This window comes from Balaenoptera borealis (genome assembly GCF_965194805.1).
Source record: "Balaenoptera borealis genome assembly, chromosome: 1".
Taxonomy (NCBI): domain Eukaryota; kingdom Metazoa; phylum Chordata; class Mammalia; order Artiodactyla; family Balaenopteridae; genus Balaenoptera; species Balaenoptera borealis.
Genome location: NC_138860.1, coordinates 58,845,379 through 58,861,751, shown reverse-complemented (window position 1 = coordinate 58,861,751; position 16,373 = coordinate 58,845,379). Strand labels below are relative to the sequence as shown.

Below are 16,373 nucleotides of genomic sequence, written 5' to 3'. Positions count from 1 at the left end.
GCCAATTACCAAAATGAGCCTTAAGTTTTGTGCACTGTGCTTTGAGGGAAGGAGAAAGAGGGAGAGGACGCACTTCTGAATAACTGATTGTTATTCTTTTCCCCTGAATTTCCATGTTGTTACATTATTAATAGTGAAACCCTGGGAATTCTCTGGCAGTCCACTGGTTAGGACTAGGCGCTCTCACTGCTGGGGCACCAGCTTCAATCCCTGTTTGGGAAACTAAGATCCTGCAAGCTGAGCACAGCCAAGTGCTACTTTCCTCCAAATTAAACCTGAATTGTACAAGTAAAGTGGTTAAAGTAACGCAGGGGTGGGGCGGGAGATGCAGAAGATACAGCTGGGTTGGGCAGTTTTCTTCTGCTATGCACTGGCTCTACTCATCCCTTGCCTCACTTCCTTCTAATCTACAAGTTTTTCTTTTCCGAGGCCCCCCTCCTCCAGTGTGCCCACCGCCGTCAGCGCTCAGCCCTTATGTGTCTCGTGATCAGAATGGGAGCTCAGAGACGAAAGGAACAAACAGCCTGGGACCCGGGAGCTCTCTTCCAAGGCTGGAAAGCCCAGAGCTGAGAAGGCTGCCCCCGCTCGGTGCTCCGACGCAAGCCTGAGACCGGGACACCCCGGCTCCCGCCCTGCCTCCGGCCCGTGGCCCCGCCCCGCGCCGCTCCGGCTCACGTAAATTAAAGCGCGGCGCCTGCGAAGAAGCCGCCGGCGTGAGGCGAGCGCGTTGCAGCCAATGACGTGCCAGGACGAAAATCACTGACCAATGAACTGCTGCGATGGGCTGGGCAGCCAACCAATCGCGAAGCCTCGCACCCGGATATGATTGCCGATTCTGAAACCGAGCTCTGAAGAAGTGTGAGGGCCTCCCCACATGGGTCTGGGGGTTTGGGGTGGAACAGGGGGTGAGCGTTTATTAGGTTCAGTGCCTTGCGTGTGCGGCGGGCGTGTAAAGGTCATCCCTTTGGGTTTTGAGTGGGGGACAAGTCAATGTGGCTGTTTGTCCGTTGTAAGAATTCCCGCTGCGGTGTCCCAGAACCAGCGCGTGGGGAAACCCCTCGGATGGTACCGCACAGGGAGTAGGAGAGTCTTGAAGACGCAGCTCGAGCAGTGGGAATATGGATCTCTTACCTAAAAGCCCTAAGGAGTTTGGCTCCATTGACTATTGGGAGAAGTTCTTCCAGCAGCGGGGAAAGAAAGCTTTCGAGTGGTATGGAACCTACCTGGAACTGTGCGGGTTGCTGCACAAGTATATCAAGCCCAGGGAAAAGGTAAGCGCGGCCGGGCAGCCCTGTGTGTGCCCTGGAAGGTAGGAACTGATAACAGAAATCCTGCATTTGGTAGACGGTGACAGGCGTGGGGGCCCTAAACGGGCCCATGTTTTCAGGATTCCATACAACATTCTAGCTAAAAGGTAATTACAAAGTATCCTTTTAAAGGTTTTCAGATAACAGAGCTTCCACCCCCAGATCATTCTTGAATTAATAACCTCACTGGAAGAATGACTTCTTTAGTAGTGCAAGCTAGACATCTCCTCCTAGTGAGGGAAGTGTGCTTTTCTGTCACTGTGCATCCCCGTGGAGCTGGCAGCACCCGTGGCTTTACTGATAAATGAATCTGTTAACAAATAGTTGTTGTGGGCCCACTGACTTTCAGGCACTGTGTTCAGCCCTTAAGCCACACAAGCATTAAGATATAAATCCTGGGCACATTCCAGAAGTGAAAAGTGCCAAGTACAGTAATAGGAGGTTTGATAGAGGTGGAAGTAGGGAAGGAAGAAGGGTAGAAAACGAAGATTGGAGGAGGAAGCTTTCAGAGCCAAACCTTATGCTGGGTGCTGTGTGTGTGTGTGTGTGTTTGCTCAGTCACTGAGTTCTCATGATAAACCTTGAGGTGAGTGGTAATACACGAACTCTACAGATGAGGAAACTGAGGCTCTGAGAGCCAGTTTCTTGCCCAAGATCATACATGTAGTAAGTGGTCGTGTGGGGATTTAAACTTAGATCCACCTAGCTCCAAAGCTTATGCACTTGTCATTGTACAATGCTTTTCCAGAGATGGTGACATCAGGGCAGAATTTTGAAGGATCAATGGGAGATTCCTCCACAGAGAGGGAGGCAACAACCTGTGTTTTAAGTTTGGCTTCAGAAAATAGCACAATATCATGAGTTGGAGCCAAAGGCATGAGTGGAATAGGATTATGCCAGACCTAGGTTTTCAACAGTAAAACAAATAGGAGATTTCAGTTATAACTACTGTATTTGGATTCTGTGACTTCCTATCAATTCTTGAATAATAAATTCTTGATTCAGAGAAAAGAACAACCATGATTAGTTTGTTCCTGCAATTGATTAATAAACGCTTGATTCAGAGAAAAGAACAACGCCGGTTAGTTTGTTTCTGCATAACTTGCATTGTTATAGCGGAATGTGGTTTGTTACTAGTGAGTTCTTCTAACCAGTGGTGTTTCAAGATGGAGCCTAGAATCAACTTTGTAGTGGTGCTTTCTCATGGCATAGCATCTTTGCCCTCTGAAGACATACAGCAGCCAGGGTGAGACTTGATTCCTTGAAGTGTCTGAAGCTCATTCCTTTGCCTTGATCACCTCCATCTTGTTTTCTTTCCCCCTAGGTGCTGGTGATTGGGTGTGGTAACTCAGAGCTAAGCGAGCAGCTGTATGATGTGGGCTATCAGGATATAGTGAACATTGACATCAGTGAGGTCGTCATCAAGCAAATGAAGGAACGCAATGCCAGCCGACGGCCCCAGATGAGCTTCTTGAAGATGGACATGACACAGATGGAGTTTCCCGATGCCTCATTCCAGGTGGTGTTGGACAAGGGCACCCTGGACGCCGTCCTGACAGATGAGGAGGAGAAGACCCTGCAGCAGGTGGACAGGATGCTGGCTGAGGTTGGCCGTGTCCTGCAGGTGGGCGGTCGCTACCTCTGCATCTCCCTGGCTCAGGCTCACGTCCTGAAGAAAGCAGTGGGTCACTTCTCTCGGGAGGGGTGGATGGTGAGGGTGCACCAGGTGGCCAACAGCCAAGACCAGCTGTTGGAAGCAGAGCCTCGGTTCTCCTTGCCTGTCTTTGCCTTCATCATGACCAAGTTCAGGCCGGTCCCTGGCTCTGCCCTTCAGATCTTTGAGCTGTGTGCTCAGGAGCAGGGCAAGCCTGTGCGGCTGGAGAGTGCCGAGCGGCTGGCTGAGGCGGTGCGGGAGCGGCAGCAGTATGTCTGGCTGTGCAGCCAGCTGTACCGCAAGGCCGGGCTGGGGAATGTGTCTCTGGACTTGTGCAGTGGGGACACGGGGGAGCCACGCTACACCCTCCACGTGGTGGACAGCCCCACTGTGAAACCATCGCGGGACAGTCATTTTGCCATTTTCATCAGTGAGTTGGGATTGCTCCCTCTCTTCCCTGGAGGGGGCTGGCTTACAGGGGCTGGGGCTGGGGCTTTGGTGGATGGGTATGCCTTGGCTGGTTTTATCTTGCAGGGGGCGGTGCTTGAAGAGGTTAGACTGGCCAGGGCATGAGGAAGGGGGAGCTGCCTGCTTGGATTTGAGGTTTATTTCTTCTCATCTTCCATTGCAAAGGCTTGAAGTAATATAGATGCATTTAGGCAGGTCACGCATTTGTAGAGATGTTAGTCACTTTGTAACAAGGAGTAGTGGAAGCAACGGGAGTCCCAGCCTTGTAGCCTGTAAGCTGTGTGACCTGGGGAAGTTTCTGTGCGTCTCTGCTGAATTCAGAGACAGTACAGAGTAGTAGCTAAAAAAGTGAGCTCTGGAACCAGACTATTTAGTTTCCAGTCCTGGCTCAGTCACTTCCTGGTGGTATTGGACAAGTTAGTGTTCTTTCTGTGCCTCAGTTTCTTCATCTATAAAGTGAGATCTTAACTGTGTAATTGTGAGGAGTGTAAAAGCTCTTTGAATGGTGCCTGGCACATGATAAGTTTTACAAATGTTAGTGTTATTATTGAAAGGGGTAAATGATACCAGATTCACCTTAGTAATGATCAAAAGAGATAGTATGAGGAAATGCTCTCAAAAGTAGAATATTCTAGACAAACGTGAGGTGGTGATACATCATGCTGGTAATTTGTTTCCTGACATCGAATCCATTTTTCCAAGTATTTCCTTATCCTAACTGTGCACCTGTGAGAACTAATAGCACAGCGGATACGAGCATGGAGTCTGGGGCTGGACTGCCTGGGGTTGAGCCCTAGCTTCGCCAGTTACGAGCTGTGTGAACTTGGGCAAATAATGTAACTTCTGTGTCTTAATTTCCTCATTTATAAAATGGGAATAATAATAATACTCCCTGCATCTTGGGCTATTGTGAGGATTTGATTAGTTTCTGTTTGTAAACTGCTTGGAATAATGCCTGGCATGTAAGAAGTGTTAGCATTATTGCTATTTTTCTTGCACTAGGTACTTGCCTCCCTCCCCTTACATACACGCTCACACTTCTTTTCCACGCTGGGTCCTGCCATGGGTCTGATGGCAGCTTTGCTGTGGACATTGTTGACTGGGGATTGATAGCCCCTCAGTAGGTCACAGTTGGAAGGGTTGCTGGGCTTGGGGTAGGGGCTGGCTCTCTGCCACGTGGGGCATATTGGTTGTGGGCTTGAACTTTTCCCAGGACTCCCTGTCAACAAATGCCTCTTTCCAGTCCCCCAGGGTCGGGAGACCGAGTGGCTCTTTGGCATGGAGGAGGGCCGGAAGCAGCTGGCAGCCAGTGCGGGCTTCAGGAGGCTGATCACAGTGGCCCTTCACCGAGGTCAGCAGTACGAAGGCATGGACAGCATCCAGGCCGAGCTGTCGGCCAGAGTCATGGAGCTGGCCCCGGCCGGGATGCCCGCCCAGCAGCAGGTAACAAAGCTTTGGTAGCAGCCTTCAGGGTCTCTGGGGAAGTCATATTAGTAGCCAGGAAGGCAGAGGTATCTTGGCAGAAGCTAGGACTAGGGTCTGTGACCCTAGTCTGTTCCTGGAGGGCATGTCAGCAGCTAAGAGCTAAGTGAGCAGAAGTTATGTTCCAGGCAGTGAGTGGAAGGTGAGCGGTTGCCCTTGTTGAGACCCCCAGTAGCATCTGTGCCTGTGGGGCCACTCGGATGGCATGAAGGAAGTGCTCTCCACCTTGCAAGCTGCAGCTCTTCACACTGCAGCTTACTCAGGCTGTATTTCTCCTAACTCACTTTGTGCAGGATTTCCTTGGCCATTTTGCTTTTTAGAACCATCATTATGTGAGGTAGAATGGGAAAGGGCCAAAAGAGCTCAGCTTAATTTTCAGGATATTAACATTCCTGGTCTGATGTTCCACTGGGAAGGAAACTGAAGGTTTTTGCCAAAATGGTGATATGGTATTATCATTTGACGCTATCTTTCTTGTACTATCCTGGTCACAAGAGAGGGTAATTGATAGGTGACTTTATTGCAAGGACTTTATAGAAGGGAGTTTATCCTTCTTGATAGATGGGAAAGACAAGGTACCTGGAAGCTTGATGCTGTAGTAACAGAACTGAAAAGAAGAACCCAGGCTCCTGGGTTCCCAGCCTGTGGCTCTGCCCACTAGGCTGACTTGTGCTTACAGATGAATATGTATTTGATGCTTTCTGGAAGACTTTGGGGTTGGTGTCCCCTCAGAGAGACCCAGATCCTGTGGGGAGGTTCATTTGTGAATTTCTCTCAACAGTGCCTACATCTCCGCAAAGTCAGGAGTCCCTCATGATTATTAAATACTCTTCTAAGTCTTTAAAAAGAAATAAATGTGAAGATTGGGAAGGGAATGGAAAAGTTTAGGGGAAAAATGTATTTTTTCCTCCTAATTTTTTCTTCTGTTTAGAAGAATGCAGAAAAAAGTTGAGAATAACTGGGGGAAGGGAGACACTTCACCAAATTTGGAGTGGTTGCTTTCCCCATGGATTTTGATATCTTTATCCCTATTCAGATTCCTTCTCTCATGACTCTAGTCCCTTTGTGAGGCTTCCTTTTAGCTTTCATTGTCTTGGACTATTGAAAGTCCTTTTAAGGATTACTGTTGAGAAACTCATATTTTTCTTGTGGAGAACCAACTGCATTTCACGAATGGTTTGGGGAATCTTTAGTTGTTCAGTTGGTTTTCAGAAAGAGAAAGGTCAGTTAAACCTTTTGAGATCTAGTCAAGTGCCCCAGAAGAGTACTTTAACAAAATGGCAAATCTTCGGAGTTGTTGCTGCTCAGAACCGTGGTGCGGGGATTCTTCACATACACACAAAGGGAAGGGATTATAATTTCTCGTATTTCTCAGTTGAGCTGGTGTTTTCACCACATCTCTGCTGTTCCTTCAGGTACCCTTCCTGTCTGTGGGTGGGGACATCGGGGTCCGGACTGTTCAGCACCAAGACTGCAGCCCTTTGAGTGGCGACTACGTCATCGAGGATGTGCAGGGGGATGACAAGCGCTACTTTCGGCGGCTGATCTTCCTCAGCAACAGGAACGTGGTGCAGTCAGAAGCCAGGCTGCTGAAGGATGTGTCTCACAGAGGTGAGGCGTCGTGGGCACAGTGGTGGGGCCCACGTGGACGTGGTATGGACAATTTGGGGTGGTCAGAAAGACCTGGGAGCTTGGCGGAGCTGTAGGACAGACCCGGATACCTGTGACCAGAGGCACACGGCTCTGTGGGTTGTCCTCTTATCATCTGGGCTCTTAGGGTGTGAGTGGCGATGAACAGAAGGGAGGTCAATGTTCTGTTCTTGAGCAAAGCCTGACTCTGCAGTGATAAGGAGCAGGGGTGGTGGTTTATCAAGACAAATGTGATAATCACTTTAATGCCTGCAGTTCAAAGACCACGTGTTTTACAAGTTGCTCCATATACGTCTGTATATTAATTCCGTAATATTAATTCAGTAGGCCTGCCCTCGTCCATGGGGCCACCTCCTAGCACCTGTTTTAGAGGGTTGTACAGTTGGTGGGTGCCCTGGAGGTCACCTAGTCTGGTAGAACTTTCTGCAGTGAAGGAAATGTTTAATACCCAGTTAGCTGCCCAGGGTGGCAGCCATGAACCATATGTGGCTACCGAGCACTAGGAACATGGCCGGTGTGACTAAGGAACTGAATCTTTAATCTTTTTTCTGATGTAAGTTCTTAATTCTGATGAACTGACATTTAAGTTTAAATGGCCACAAGTGGCCCATGGCTACAGGCTTTGACAGGGTAGATCTCTACCATGTTCTCTCTTTTTTAAAAAATTAATTAATTAATTAATTAATATTTGGCTGCGTCGGGTCTTCGTTGCTGTGCATGGGCTTTCTCTAGCTGTGGCGAGCGGGGACTACTCTTTGTTGTGGTGCCCGGGCTTCTCATTGCGGTGGCCTCTCGTTGCAGAGCACGGGCTCTAGGTGCGTGGGCTTCAATAGTTGTGGCTCGCGGGCTCTAGAGCGCAGGCTCAGTAGTTGTGGCGCACGGGCTTAGTTGCTCCGCAGCATGTGGGATCTTCCCGGACCAGGGATCAAACCCGTGTCCCCTGCATTGGCAGGCGGATTCTTAACCACTGCACCACCAGGGAAGCCCCCCACCATGTTCTCTTTTAAGTCGTCTCCCACGTGCTGCTCAGAAACACCCACTAATGGGGAGAGCAATCGTTTGTTTATTTTCTCGGGGCATTATATGTTTGTATTATAAAAGTAATACTTACTCATTGTAATCAATCACAGATCACACGTATAGAGTAGAAAAATGTTCTTCCCCACCCCTTCTCCAGTATAACTTCCCTTTAGAGGCACAGAGAGTCAGGCTTGGAATCTGAAATTGGCTCTCCTGATTGCCGGTCGTTCCCTTTGCCTGATGATGCTGTCCTGTTGGCAAGGCCATCTGGAAGGAGGGCAAAAAGAGAGAATTCAGAACCTCATGAGGTCATGGGTTTGCCCACAGCTCAGGATCAGGTTATTCTCAGCAGGATGGTCTCCTCTTGAGGGGTGTCCCCTGGTCATGTGCACCCATATTTGTTGGGTTCCTGTGCTGTCATTGGGTCACTTGGGCTGCAGGTTGGTTCAGTTTCATCTCACTGAAAGCTCAGTAAAAGTGCTTCAAAGAACGTTTTGCCCTCCGATTTGGGTTTTGGGTTTTTTCCCCACTGTTGTCAAGACTTCTTAGTATCACTTAATTCCTTTTTTTTTTTTTTTTAACTTTTTTTTTTTTTTAATTTATTTTATTTTTTATTTTTTTATGGCTGTGTTGGGTCTTCGTTTCTGTGCGAGGGCTTTCTCTAGTTGCGGCAAGTGGGGGCCACTCTTCATCGCGGTGCGCGGGCCTCTCATTACCACGGCCTCTCTTGTTGCAGAGCACAGGCTCCAGACGCGCAGGCTCAGTAACTGTGGCTCACGGGCCTAGTTGCCCCGCGGCATGTGGGATCTTCCCAGACCAGGGCTCGAACCTGTATCCCCTGCATTGGCAGGCAGATTCTCAACCACTGCGCCACCAGGGAAGCCCCTATCACTTAATTCTTATGGGAATGATTTCCCTCATGGAAGTATTGGTGAGCAAAGAGGAGAATGTGTTAAAAAGCAACTTAACATCTCTGAAAAGCACACTGCCACTTACACTTCAGTGCCCAACGGTACAGCTGGTCCCTAGGAAAACCCCAGAGCCATCTGTTCACTCTATCCTGGAGCAGTTGAGGGAGTAGGTAGAGGGAGAGTAGAGGGGCCTTTTGTATGATTTCCCCCCTTCTGTGAACATTTGTGATGTCCTTGTCCAGTGGGGTGGTATGAATTACTGTCTGTGTGATGTAGTAGAAAGATGATAGCTGCTGCAGACAGGTAGTCCCAGGTTCAAATCCTGGCTGCATTGCCTACTGATTTGGGCCTAATTAATAACTCTTCAGATCTTCAGTTTTTCCATCTGCCAAGAATTGGAATAAGAGCATTGATATAGGATTGTTTCAAAGCTACAAGAGTAAAAGTCCTAGTATAGTAATTGGCATAGAGGAGGTAGTTGGAAACTGAGTCCTTTTTCCCCTAAAAGAACTGATGAATAAACTTCTCACCTGTTAGTGGCTTTATATTTCCCAGAGGAGAGGTACTAGTACTCCTCACTTGAGTTTTCCCAGTGTTCTGAGTTTTGGGGTGTTTCTTTGCCACTTCCCTTTTCTGACTCTCTGGTGTATGTTAAATGTTTAACAACCATCTCTTTGGGGAAAAAAGCCATGATATGCACTGTTGCCAATTTCTGTGGCATAAAAATGGCCACCATGGCCAGATTTCAAGCCACCAACATGTCAACCAGTTCACAAAATGTCTGCATATTTCACAATTGGGTTCTCAAGTCTCATCAAACCAGTCGCAGCACACTGCTGCTGGTGTGCCTTACTTTCCAAGGAGTAGTGTACCACGCATGTGACTTTATTCATCTCTGTCTGTGATCTAGCCCAGAAGAAACGGAAAAAAGACAGGAAGAAGCAGCGGCCTGCTGATACTCCAGAGGACCCCCCTGCAGCCCCGGGGCAGGCCATTGATAAGAGTTACCTGTGCTGTGAACACCACAAAGCCATGATTGCCGGCCTTGCCCTGCTGAGAAACCCGGAGCTGCTCCTAGGTGAGGGGGTCGCCACTGCCTTCCACAGGAGGGAACATGTAAGATCACGGAGGTAATCAGTGTCAGCTGCCTTGCAGTTTAAGAACCATGATTATAGACCAACAGATGCACATATAGTCATGTCTGTCTTATTCCTAACCATCTTCTACATTCATGAACATCCAAATAACTTTTCCTTCAAACTCAAATTGTTTGAAACAGCTACATGTGCTGATACCTAAATTTTTTTCCTCTTCATTTATTTTAAAAATCAGTGTAAAATAAACTATACTTCAGTTTAAAAAGTTAGTGTGTAAAATACATTCAGTGAGATCTGTAAAGTGTACAGATCTTAAGTTGTTCAGCTTGATGAATTTTTGCACATGCATTTACCCATGTAACCAGATGGAATATTTAAAAATCACATCTCCGGAGAAATATACCTGTGCACTTTAGGAGAATTTCTGGCTTTTCAGTGATGCATTATTTGAGTACTAGATGCAATTCTATGTTGAATTTCTACTTTAAAAAGAAAAACCATAGTATAGATAGTACAGTCATAGCCTTATCACTAATAATAGGTTTGGATCTGACCACAGTAGCAAAAAATGTCCATGATTCTGTCTACTCTTTTTTTTTTTTTTAAACATCTTTATTGAAGTATAATTGCTTTACAATGGTGTGTTAGTTTCTGCTTTATAACAAAGTCTGTCTACTCTTGTAACTGTCTTCACCCAAAGTCCCTAAGTATGTCTTATTGGAACACGCTGTACATTTGATCTATCTTGGTGTTGATGTATGTCCCTAGAGTCTCAGTTCTTCCATTTAATCCTCAGGGTCTGTCTCCTTTTGGTGATTCTTTCTTGTTTCTTACCTTCCCTTCATCCCCTGTGGTTGCTGTGGTTTTTCTGTGCTTGTGTGTAGGATTTGGGCCTTTGTTTTCCTGTGGTTTCTGGAACTTGGGTGGATGGCCCTTGCTTGGTGGCTGTGTCTGAGAAGGCAGTGTGGCCTTTGAGTTGAAAGCTGAGCAGAGGGCATCACATCTACACTCCCTGTGATCGTAAACCAGATGTTGGCCATTGTCCCTCCCGTTTCCTAGAGGGGTTTAGTAATGCTTATGGTGGGGGTTATTGCTATAATGTCAGCTGAGTGCTTTGGGATCTTTAAGGGGCCATGATAATAATACACTGGTTCATTCTTCTGGATCTAGTAAAGGAAGGATTGTGAGGCCAGGGTTGAGTTTTCAGATGTTAAATTGACTCCCGAGTTTCTAGAAAGAGACAAGGGAGGCCAGGTCTCTACTAAATCTTGTGTCCCCTGGGCAGCACCAACAATCTGACTCCCTCTTTTGCCCTCCCCAAGTGTGGTGCAAAGCTTTACAGTGAGCAGGTGGTAAAGCGATGCTTTTATTCTTTATTACAGAGACCCCACTGGGATTGTTGGTGGTAGGCCTGGGTGGGGGCAGCCTCCCCCTTTTTGTCCACGACCATTTCCCGAAGTCCTGCATCGATGCTGTGGAGATCGACCCCTCCATGTTGCAAGTGGCCACTCAGTGGTTTGGCTTCTCCCAGAGCGACCGTATGAAGGTCCACATCGCGGATGGCCTGGACTATATTAGCAGCCTGGCAGAAGAAGAAGGTACTGCTACTGGAGAATTTGGAGGGTTGTTGAGGGAGGATTGATCCCAGGTCGTCAGGCCTGCAGGAGCCTCTAGAACTCACCTCTGAGAGGGCAGCATCAGCATCATCCCAGTCTTTCACCAGTTCGTTTGTTCATTCATTTGTTGACAGCTATTCAGTAAATATAGAGTGTCCACCACATGCTCAGTACTCTTAGGGGTTGGGCTGTGGCAACAAGCAAAACAGACCGTTTCCTGCACTAATGACACTAACAAACGAGTGGGCTTCCCTTCTGAATCTCTTCTGACCCTGTAACCTTGCCACTTTCTCATCATCCCAAGAAACCCAGAATCTGTATCTGAGTGAGGAAAAGGGGAAGAAACGTTGGGGGTGTGTGTTGGGAAGTTGTTTTGTAAATCTTTCAGCTAGAGGTGAAGCCAGAAACAGAGCAAAACAGCATTCATGTAGATGAGTGGTTCTAAACCTCAGGGACAATGTCCGCAGGCACTTTTTTGTTGTAACCATTAGGTACGGGTGTTTCTGGCATCTAGTGGGTAGAGACCCAGGAGGCTGCTCAACATCCTACAATGCACAGGACAGCCACTGATGATAAAGAATTATCTAGCCCAAATGTCAATAGTGCTGAGGTTAAACCATGATGCAGGTGTTAGTGGGAATTCCAGTAGCCCTGCTGCTACTGGAATTAAGGCTCAATTTTGCTATAATAATTTGTATCCCAGACTTGGACAAAAGGCATATTAATGTTTTACAATAGCTCCCCTGATCCTTCTGCAGCTTAATATATAGGCTTCTGATGACTGATGCTTTGCAGAACATGAGCCCCTCAGGGAGAAGTCAGTTAGGTTGGTTCAGTCCTACGTGAACCTGGGGAGCCCAGGCCACACACCCTTCCCGGTCTGCTCATTCTGTAATAGATGCTCTGGTTCTCGCTGGGTTAGAGTATCTTCCAGGAAGGGTGTGGCAAAACAGGATGCCTGGGGTAAGTGTTTTGGTGCTGGGATGGACAGATGCTGTCTTATGTAATTGCAAACTGAACTTAATTCTATCAGAGTTTCACAGGTTCACTCTGAGGCTGGGACCAGTCTGGGGGCCCAGGGCTGATACATGTGAAGCGCTGAAAACAGTGCCAGGCATGTGGTAGGTACTCAATCCATGATGTGCTGCTGTTGTTATCACCTCAAGTCAGTTTTGAACAGCCCTGGCCTTCGTCTTAACAGCAACCTTTCGGATTGTTGGGGGGCTCAGTGCCACAAATGTGGGCCTTGGTTGTCCTTGGACTTTGATGAGCCAACATGTTCTGCTCTTGAAGAAACCAAAATCAGGTCTGTGCTATGAACAGTGATGGACATGTGTAGTCCTAAGTAAATATGTATTTATTGAATAATCATTAGCACTGTCTCAAAGTTTGCCCAAAACAAATCATTAGTATCGCAGGCCTACCCCTTGTAAAAACTAACATTATAGTAAGGAGTGGATCAGATTCATGGTCAGTTCTTTCTCACCCATTGAGCGAAATCAATTCTTTCTTGAGCCAGTAATTGTTCAAGCAACTAGAAAAGATATGCTAACTTTAATTTGAGAACATTTTCTCCTAGGAGGCAACATATGCTGTTTCCAGAGTTAAGTTAAAGTTACCATTTGCAGGGTCAGCCCTTAAAAGCAGAGGCAGCTCAGCTGTTTTGTCTAGATCAACGGTTCTCAACTCTGACTATATTTTGAATCACCTGGGGAGCTTAAGAAAAGTACACCAGAGGCTTCGCATCTCCCCTCCCATCTGTTCCTCGCCACCCCAGGGTTTTAACTCTGTTGATTAGGAGTGGAGCCCAGGTTCTCTGAATCTTCAGAATTTTCCCATTTGACTCTAATGTTCTGTCAGGATTGAAAATCACTGGTATAGATGGACCCTTAACCAAGCAGTAATCCTGCTAGAGTGGACCCCAGTAATGTGTGTGTGTGGAAAGGGCTTTAAGATGTGGAGGAAGAAGATGAGATGCAGGCCCCATCGTAGACGTGGAGTACTCACAGCAGGACGCTGATGACATGCCTCCTCTGGACTGTGACGCTAGTGCCCTCATAAGCAGACCACACCCTCCGTGTCATCCTTGTGACTTAGCCACCTGTGCCCACCACAGGTCACGGAGGAGATGTGGTGGAGGAATGTAAATGGCGTTATTGTATCCAGCAGAGACAGAGACTCGTTTGCTTCTCTTTCCCAGCACGACCTCACTACGATGTCATAATGTTTGATGTGGACAGTAAGGACCCAACCCTGGGAATGAGTTGTCCACCCCCAGCGTTTGTGGCCCAACCTTTCCTGCAGAAGGTCAAAAGCATCTTGACTCCTGAAGGTATGAAGAACAGAAGGTTGGGGAGGGAGAAGGGATGGGCCCTTTAAGGACATTTTTCTTTTTAATGAAAAATGCACGTATCATAAGTACCTTGTGCCTTGATCGGTTTCCCCAAATTGAACATATTCATTTACCAGCACCAAACACCGAACATTTCCAGTGCCCCAGAAGTCCACCTCTTACCTCCTTTCAGTAACTTGTCCTCTCAAGGATAACCACTATCTTCACTTCTATCAGCACAGCTTAGTTTTGCCCATACGGAATGTTCTCTGTTTCTTTCACTCAGCATGATGTTTGTGAAATTCACCCATTGTGTTGTGTTGACACTGGGTGATACACAATTTATTTCTCCATTCTGCTTTTGGCATTTGGGTTGTTTCCTGTTTGGGGCTTTTATAAGAAGTGTTGCCATTAACGTTCTAGTAGATGCCTTTTGGTGAAATGTGTGTGCAGGTCTGTTGGGCATAGATGTAGGGCTGTAATTGCTGGATCACAGATTATGCATATGTTCAGTTTTTGTAGATGCTGCCACACAGTTACAAAGTAGTCGCAGCAATTCACATCCCCACCAGCATGGTGGTGCTAGTGACCATTTGAATTCTTCCCACATGCCCTGGACTGGGCAGTATGTGATTTCATCTTCATAGCAGCCTGTTTTCAGATGAGGAAACTGAGATAGAGACTTGCCAAGGTGACACAAGATAAGAGCTAAGGCTCCAACCCTGATCCTTGTGACTTGAAAGCTGGAGCTCTTAATGCTTATGTTCACTGCCTCCCAGGTATTTTGATTTGGCTGAGGTACTGTGGTGAACAGTTGATTTAGAACCCTGAATTGTCACAAGTGAAGGCATGTGATATATATGTCAAGAACATAATCTCTCTGTGGAATTGCTGCATTCTTACTTGGGGGTATTAATTACTTCTTTCTCAAAGCAATCCTTTGTGAAACTGGAGCAAGGAGAATGGTAACATTTGTTAGCAGCACAAAAGAGCAAGAAGTTAGCTTGAAGCTTTCTCATGGTTCACACATCCCTCATGCTTTTCTCTTCCTGCCTTTGTATGCTGTGTGTTCTCTGCAAAGTCACTGCTGCTGTAGGTGTGTTCCTTGGTCCACCAGCCTCCCTGGGACAGGAATGGCTCTATTCCTCAGAGCTGAACCTTGTCTCCAACGTGTCCCCTGAACCACAGTCATTCTGACCCTTTCCTCCCCACCCTACAGGTGTCTTTATCCTCAACCTCGTGTGCCGAGACCTAGGGCTAAAGGACTCAGTGCTGGCTGGGCTCAAGGTGGTGTTCCCCCTCCTATATGTCCGGCGAATTGAGGGTGAAGTAAACGAGATCCTGTTCTGTCAGCCGCACCCTGAGCGGAAACTTGCCACGCGAGAGCTGCTGGAAATGGCCCAGGCCTTGGAGCAAACCCTGAGGAAGCCTGGAAAGGGCTGGGATGACACGTACGTCCTGTCAGACATGCTCAAAACTGTGAAGATTGTTTGATTGTCAGGACCAGGCAGTCCTCTCAGCTTCCTGCCAGACTGAGCTTGGGCTCCTGGCCTACCAGAGATTGAAGAAATATAATGCACAATACTTTTTAAGCCTTGTATTTTTCTTAGTTTCATACTCACCTGCATGCGACCTCCAGCTTGGTGAGGTTGCGTGAAGATCTGGGAAAATAAAAAAGTCCTTTCCATCGTGTCTTCTTCAGTACTGCTTGGGTTGATTGCCTTTGCTTCCTTTACTGTGTCCTTGAGTAGGAGTCCCTGCTGGAGCCCCCATCAGGTGTGATGCCTTAACAAGCATGCCCCAAGCTCCTTAGGACTGGAGACAATCAAATGTGATTGCTGGTTTGCTTTGCTTTCTCCTTCTCTTGGTCCTAAAGGAACAATCTCAAGTGAGATAGCAGAACATTCTGTGCCAAAAGACTATAAATAGAGTAGGATCATTTAAGAGAACATCTATGCTGTCTCCCTACAGATGGAACAGCTGCTGACACGGTCCCAAGTTTTTTTGTTTTTTTGTTTTTTTTTTTTTTTTATTTTTGGCTGTGTTGGGTCTTCCTTGTGGCGAGCGGAGGCTACTCTTCGTTACCGTGTGCGGGCTTCTCATTGCAGTGGCTTCTCCTGTTGTAGAGCGCGGGCTCTAGGCGTGTGGGCTTCAGTAGTTGTGGCACATGGGCTCAGTAGTTGTGGCTCGCGGGCTCTGGAGCGTAGGCTCAGTAGCTGTGGCACACAGGCTCAGTTGCTCCGTGGCATGTGAGATCTTCCTGGACCAGGGCTCGAACCCGTGACCCCTGCCTTGGCAGATGGATTCTCAACCACTGCGCCACCAGGGAAGCCCAATGGTCCCAAGTTTTAAGAATCTGCTAACCCACTCCTCTGCTTAACAACTTTCCTCGTAGGCTAAGCCATCTGTTCTGTTCCAGTGGAGGGAGTGGATGTAACTGGCCCCATGACTGCATGTGTCAGAGACTTAGCAGGCTGAAGTCTCCAGTATTGGTTTACTCACATTTACTGAGTGGCAGCTACATGCCAGACCCACTGTAAAGAGCTGTAGTGGAAGTAAAGATGTCTAAGAATTGCCCAAAACCACGAATTAGTGATAAAAATTAACATGTTCCAGGAACTTTTCTAAGTAATTCAATACACTGTCTCATTTGATCTGAGATAAAGGATAGTTAAACCAAAACTGCATCTAACCCCAAATCTCACTTGGCCAGAAGTATCAATCTTACCTACTGAAACTGTTATGCCAGCAGTTCGGAAATTGGCTGGAATTTCACCTCTCCTAATAGTAGTAAGCCAAGGCTGACTTAATGAGGAGCACCACGGAAAATCCACCA

The 16,373-nt window shown here is 47.3% G+C and overlaps 1 protein-coding gene across 5 annotated transcripts; it reads left to right on the top strand.

The window, feature by feature from the left end:
• Positions 1-732: 732 nt before the first annotated feature.
• On the top strand, positions 733-15,229 carry METTL13 (methyltransferase 13, eEF1A N-terminus and K55). 5 transcript variants are annotated; one of them, XM_082386237.1, is made up of 8 exons: positions 741-1,271; positions 2,632-3,391; positions 4,673-4,872; positions 6,327-6,522; positions 9,403-9,570; positions 10,972-11,187; positions 13,406-13,537; positions 14,757-15,229. In XM_082386237.1, exons 1-8 carry the CDS (start codon positions 1,119-1,121, stop codon positions 15,029-15,031), a joined length of 2,100 nt encoding a protein of 699 aa, XP_082242363.1. In that variant the 5' UTR covers positions 741-1,118; the 3' UTR covers positions 15,032-15,229. The 5 variants fall into 5 exon arrangements, with proteins under 5 accessions (XP_082242364.1, XP_082242366.1, XP_082242365.1 ...); XM_082386238.1 differs by lacking the exon at positions 9,403-9,570 and having other exon boundaries at positions 733-1,271; XM_082386239.1 differs by lacking the exon at positions 10,972-11,187 and having other exon boundaries at positions 737-1,271.
• The last annotated feature ends 1,144 nt before the right edge of the window (positions 15,230-16,373 follow it).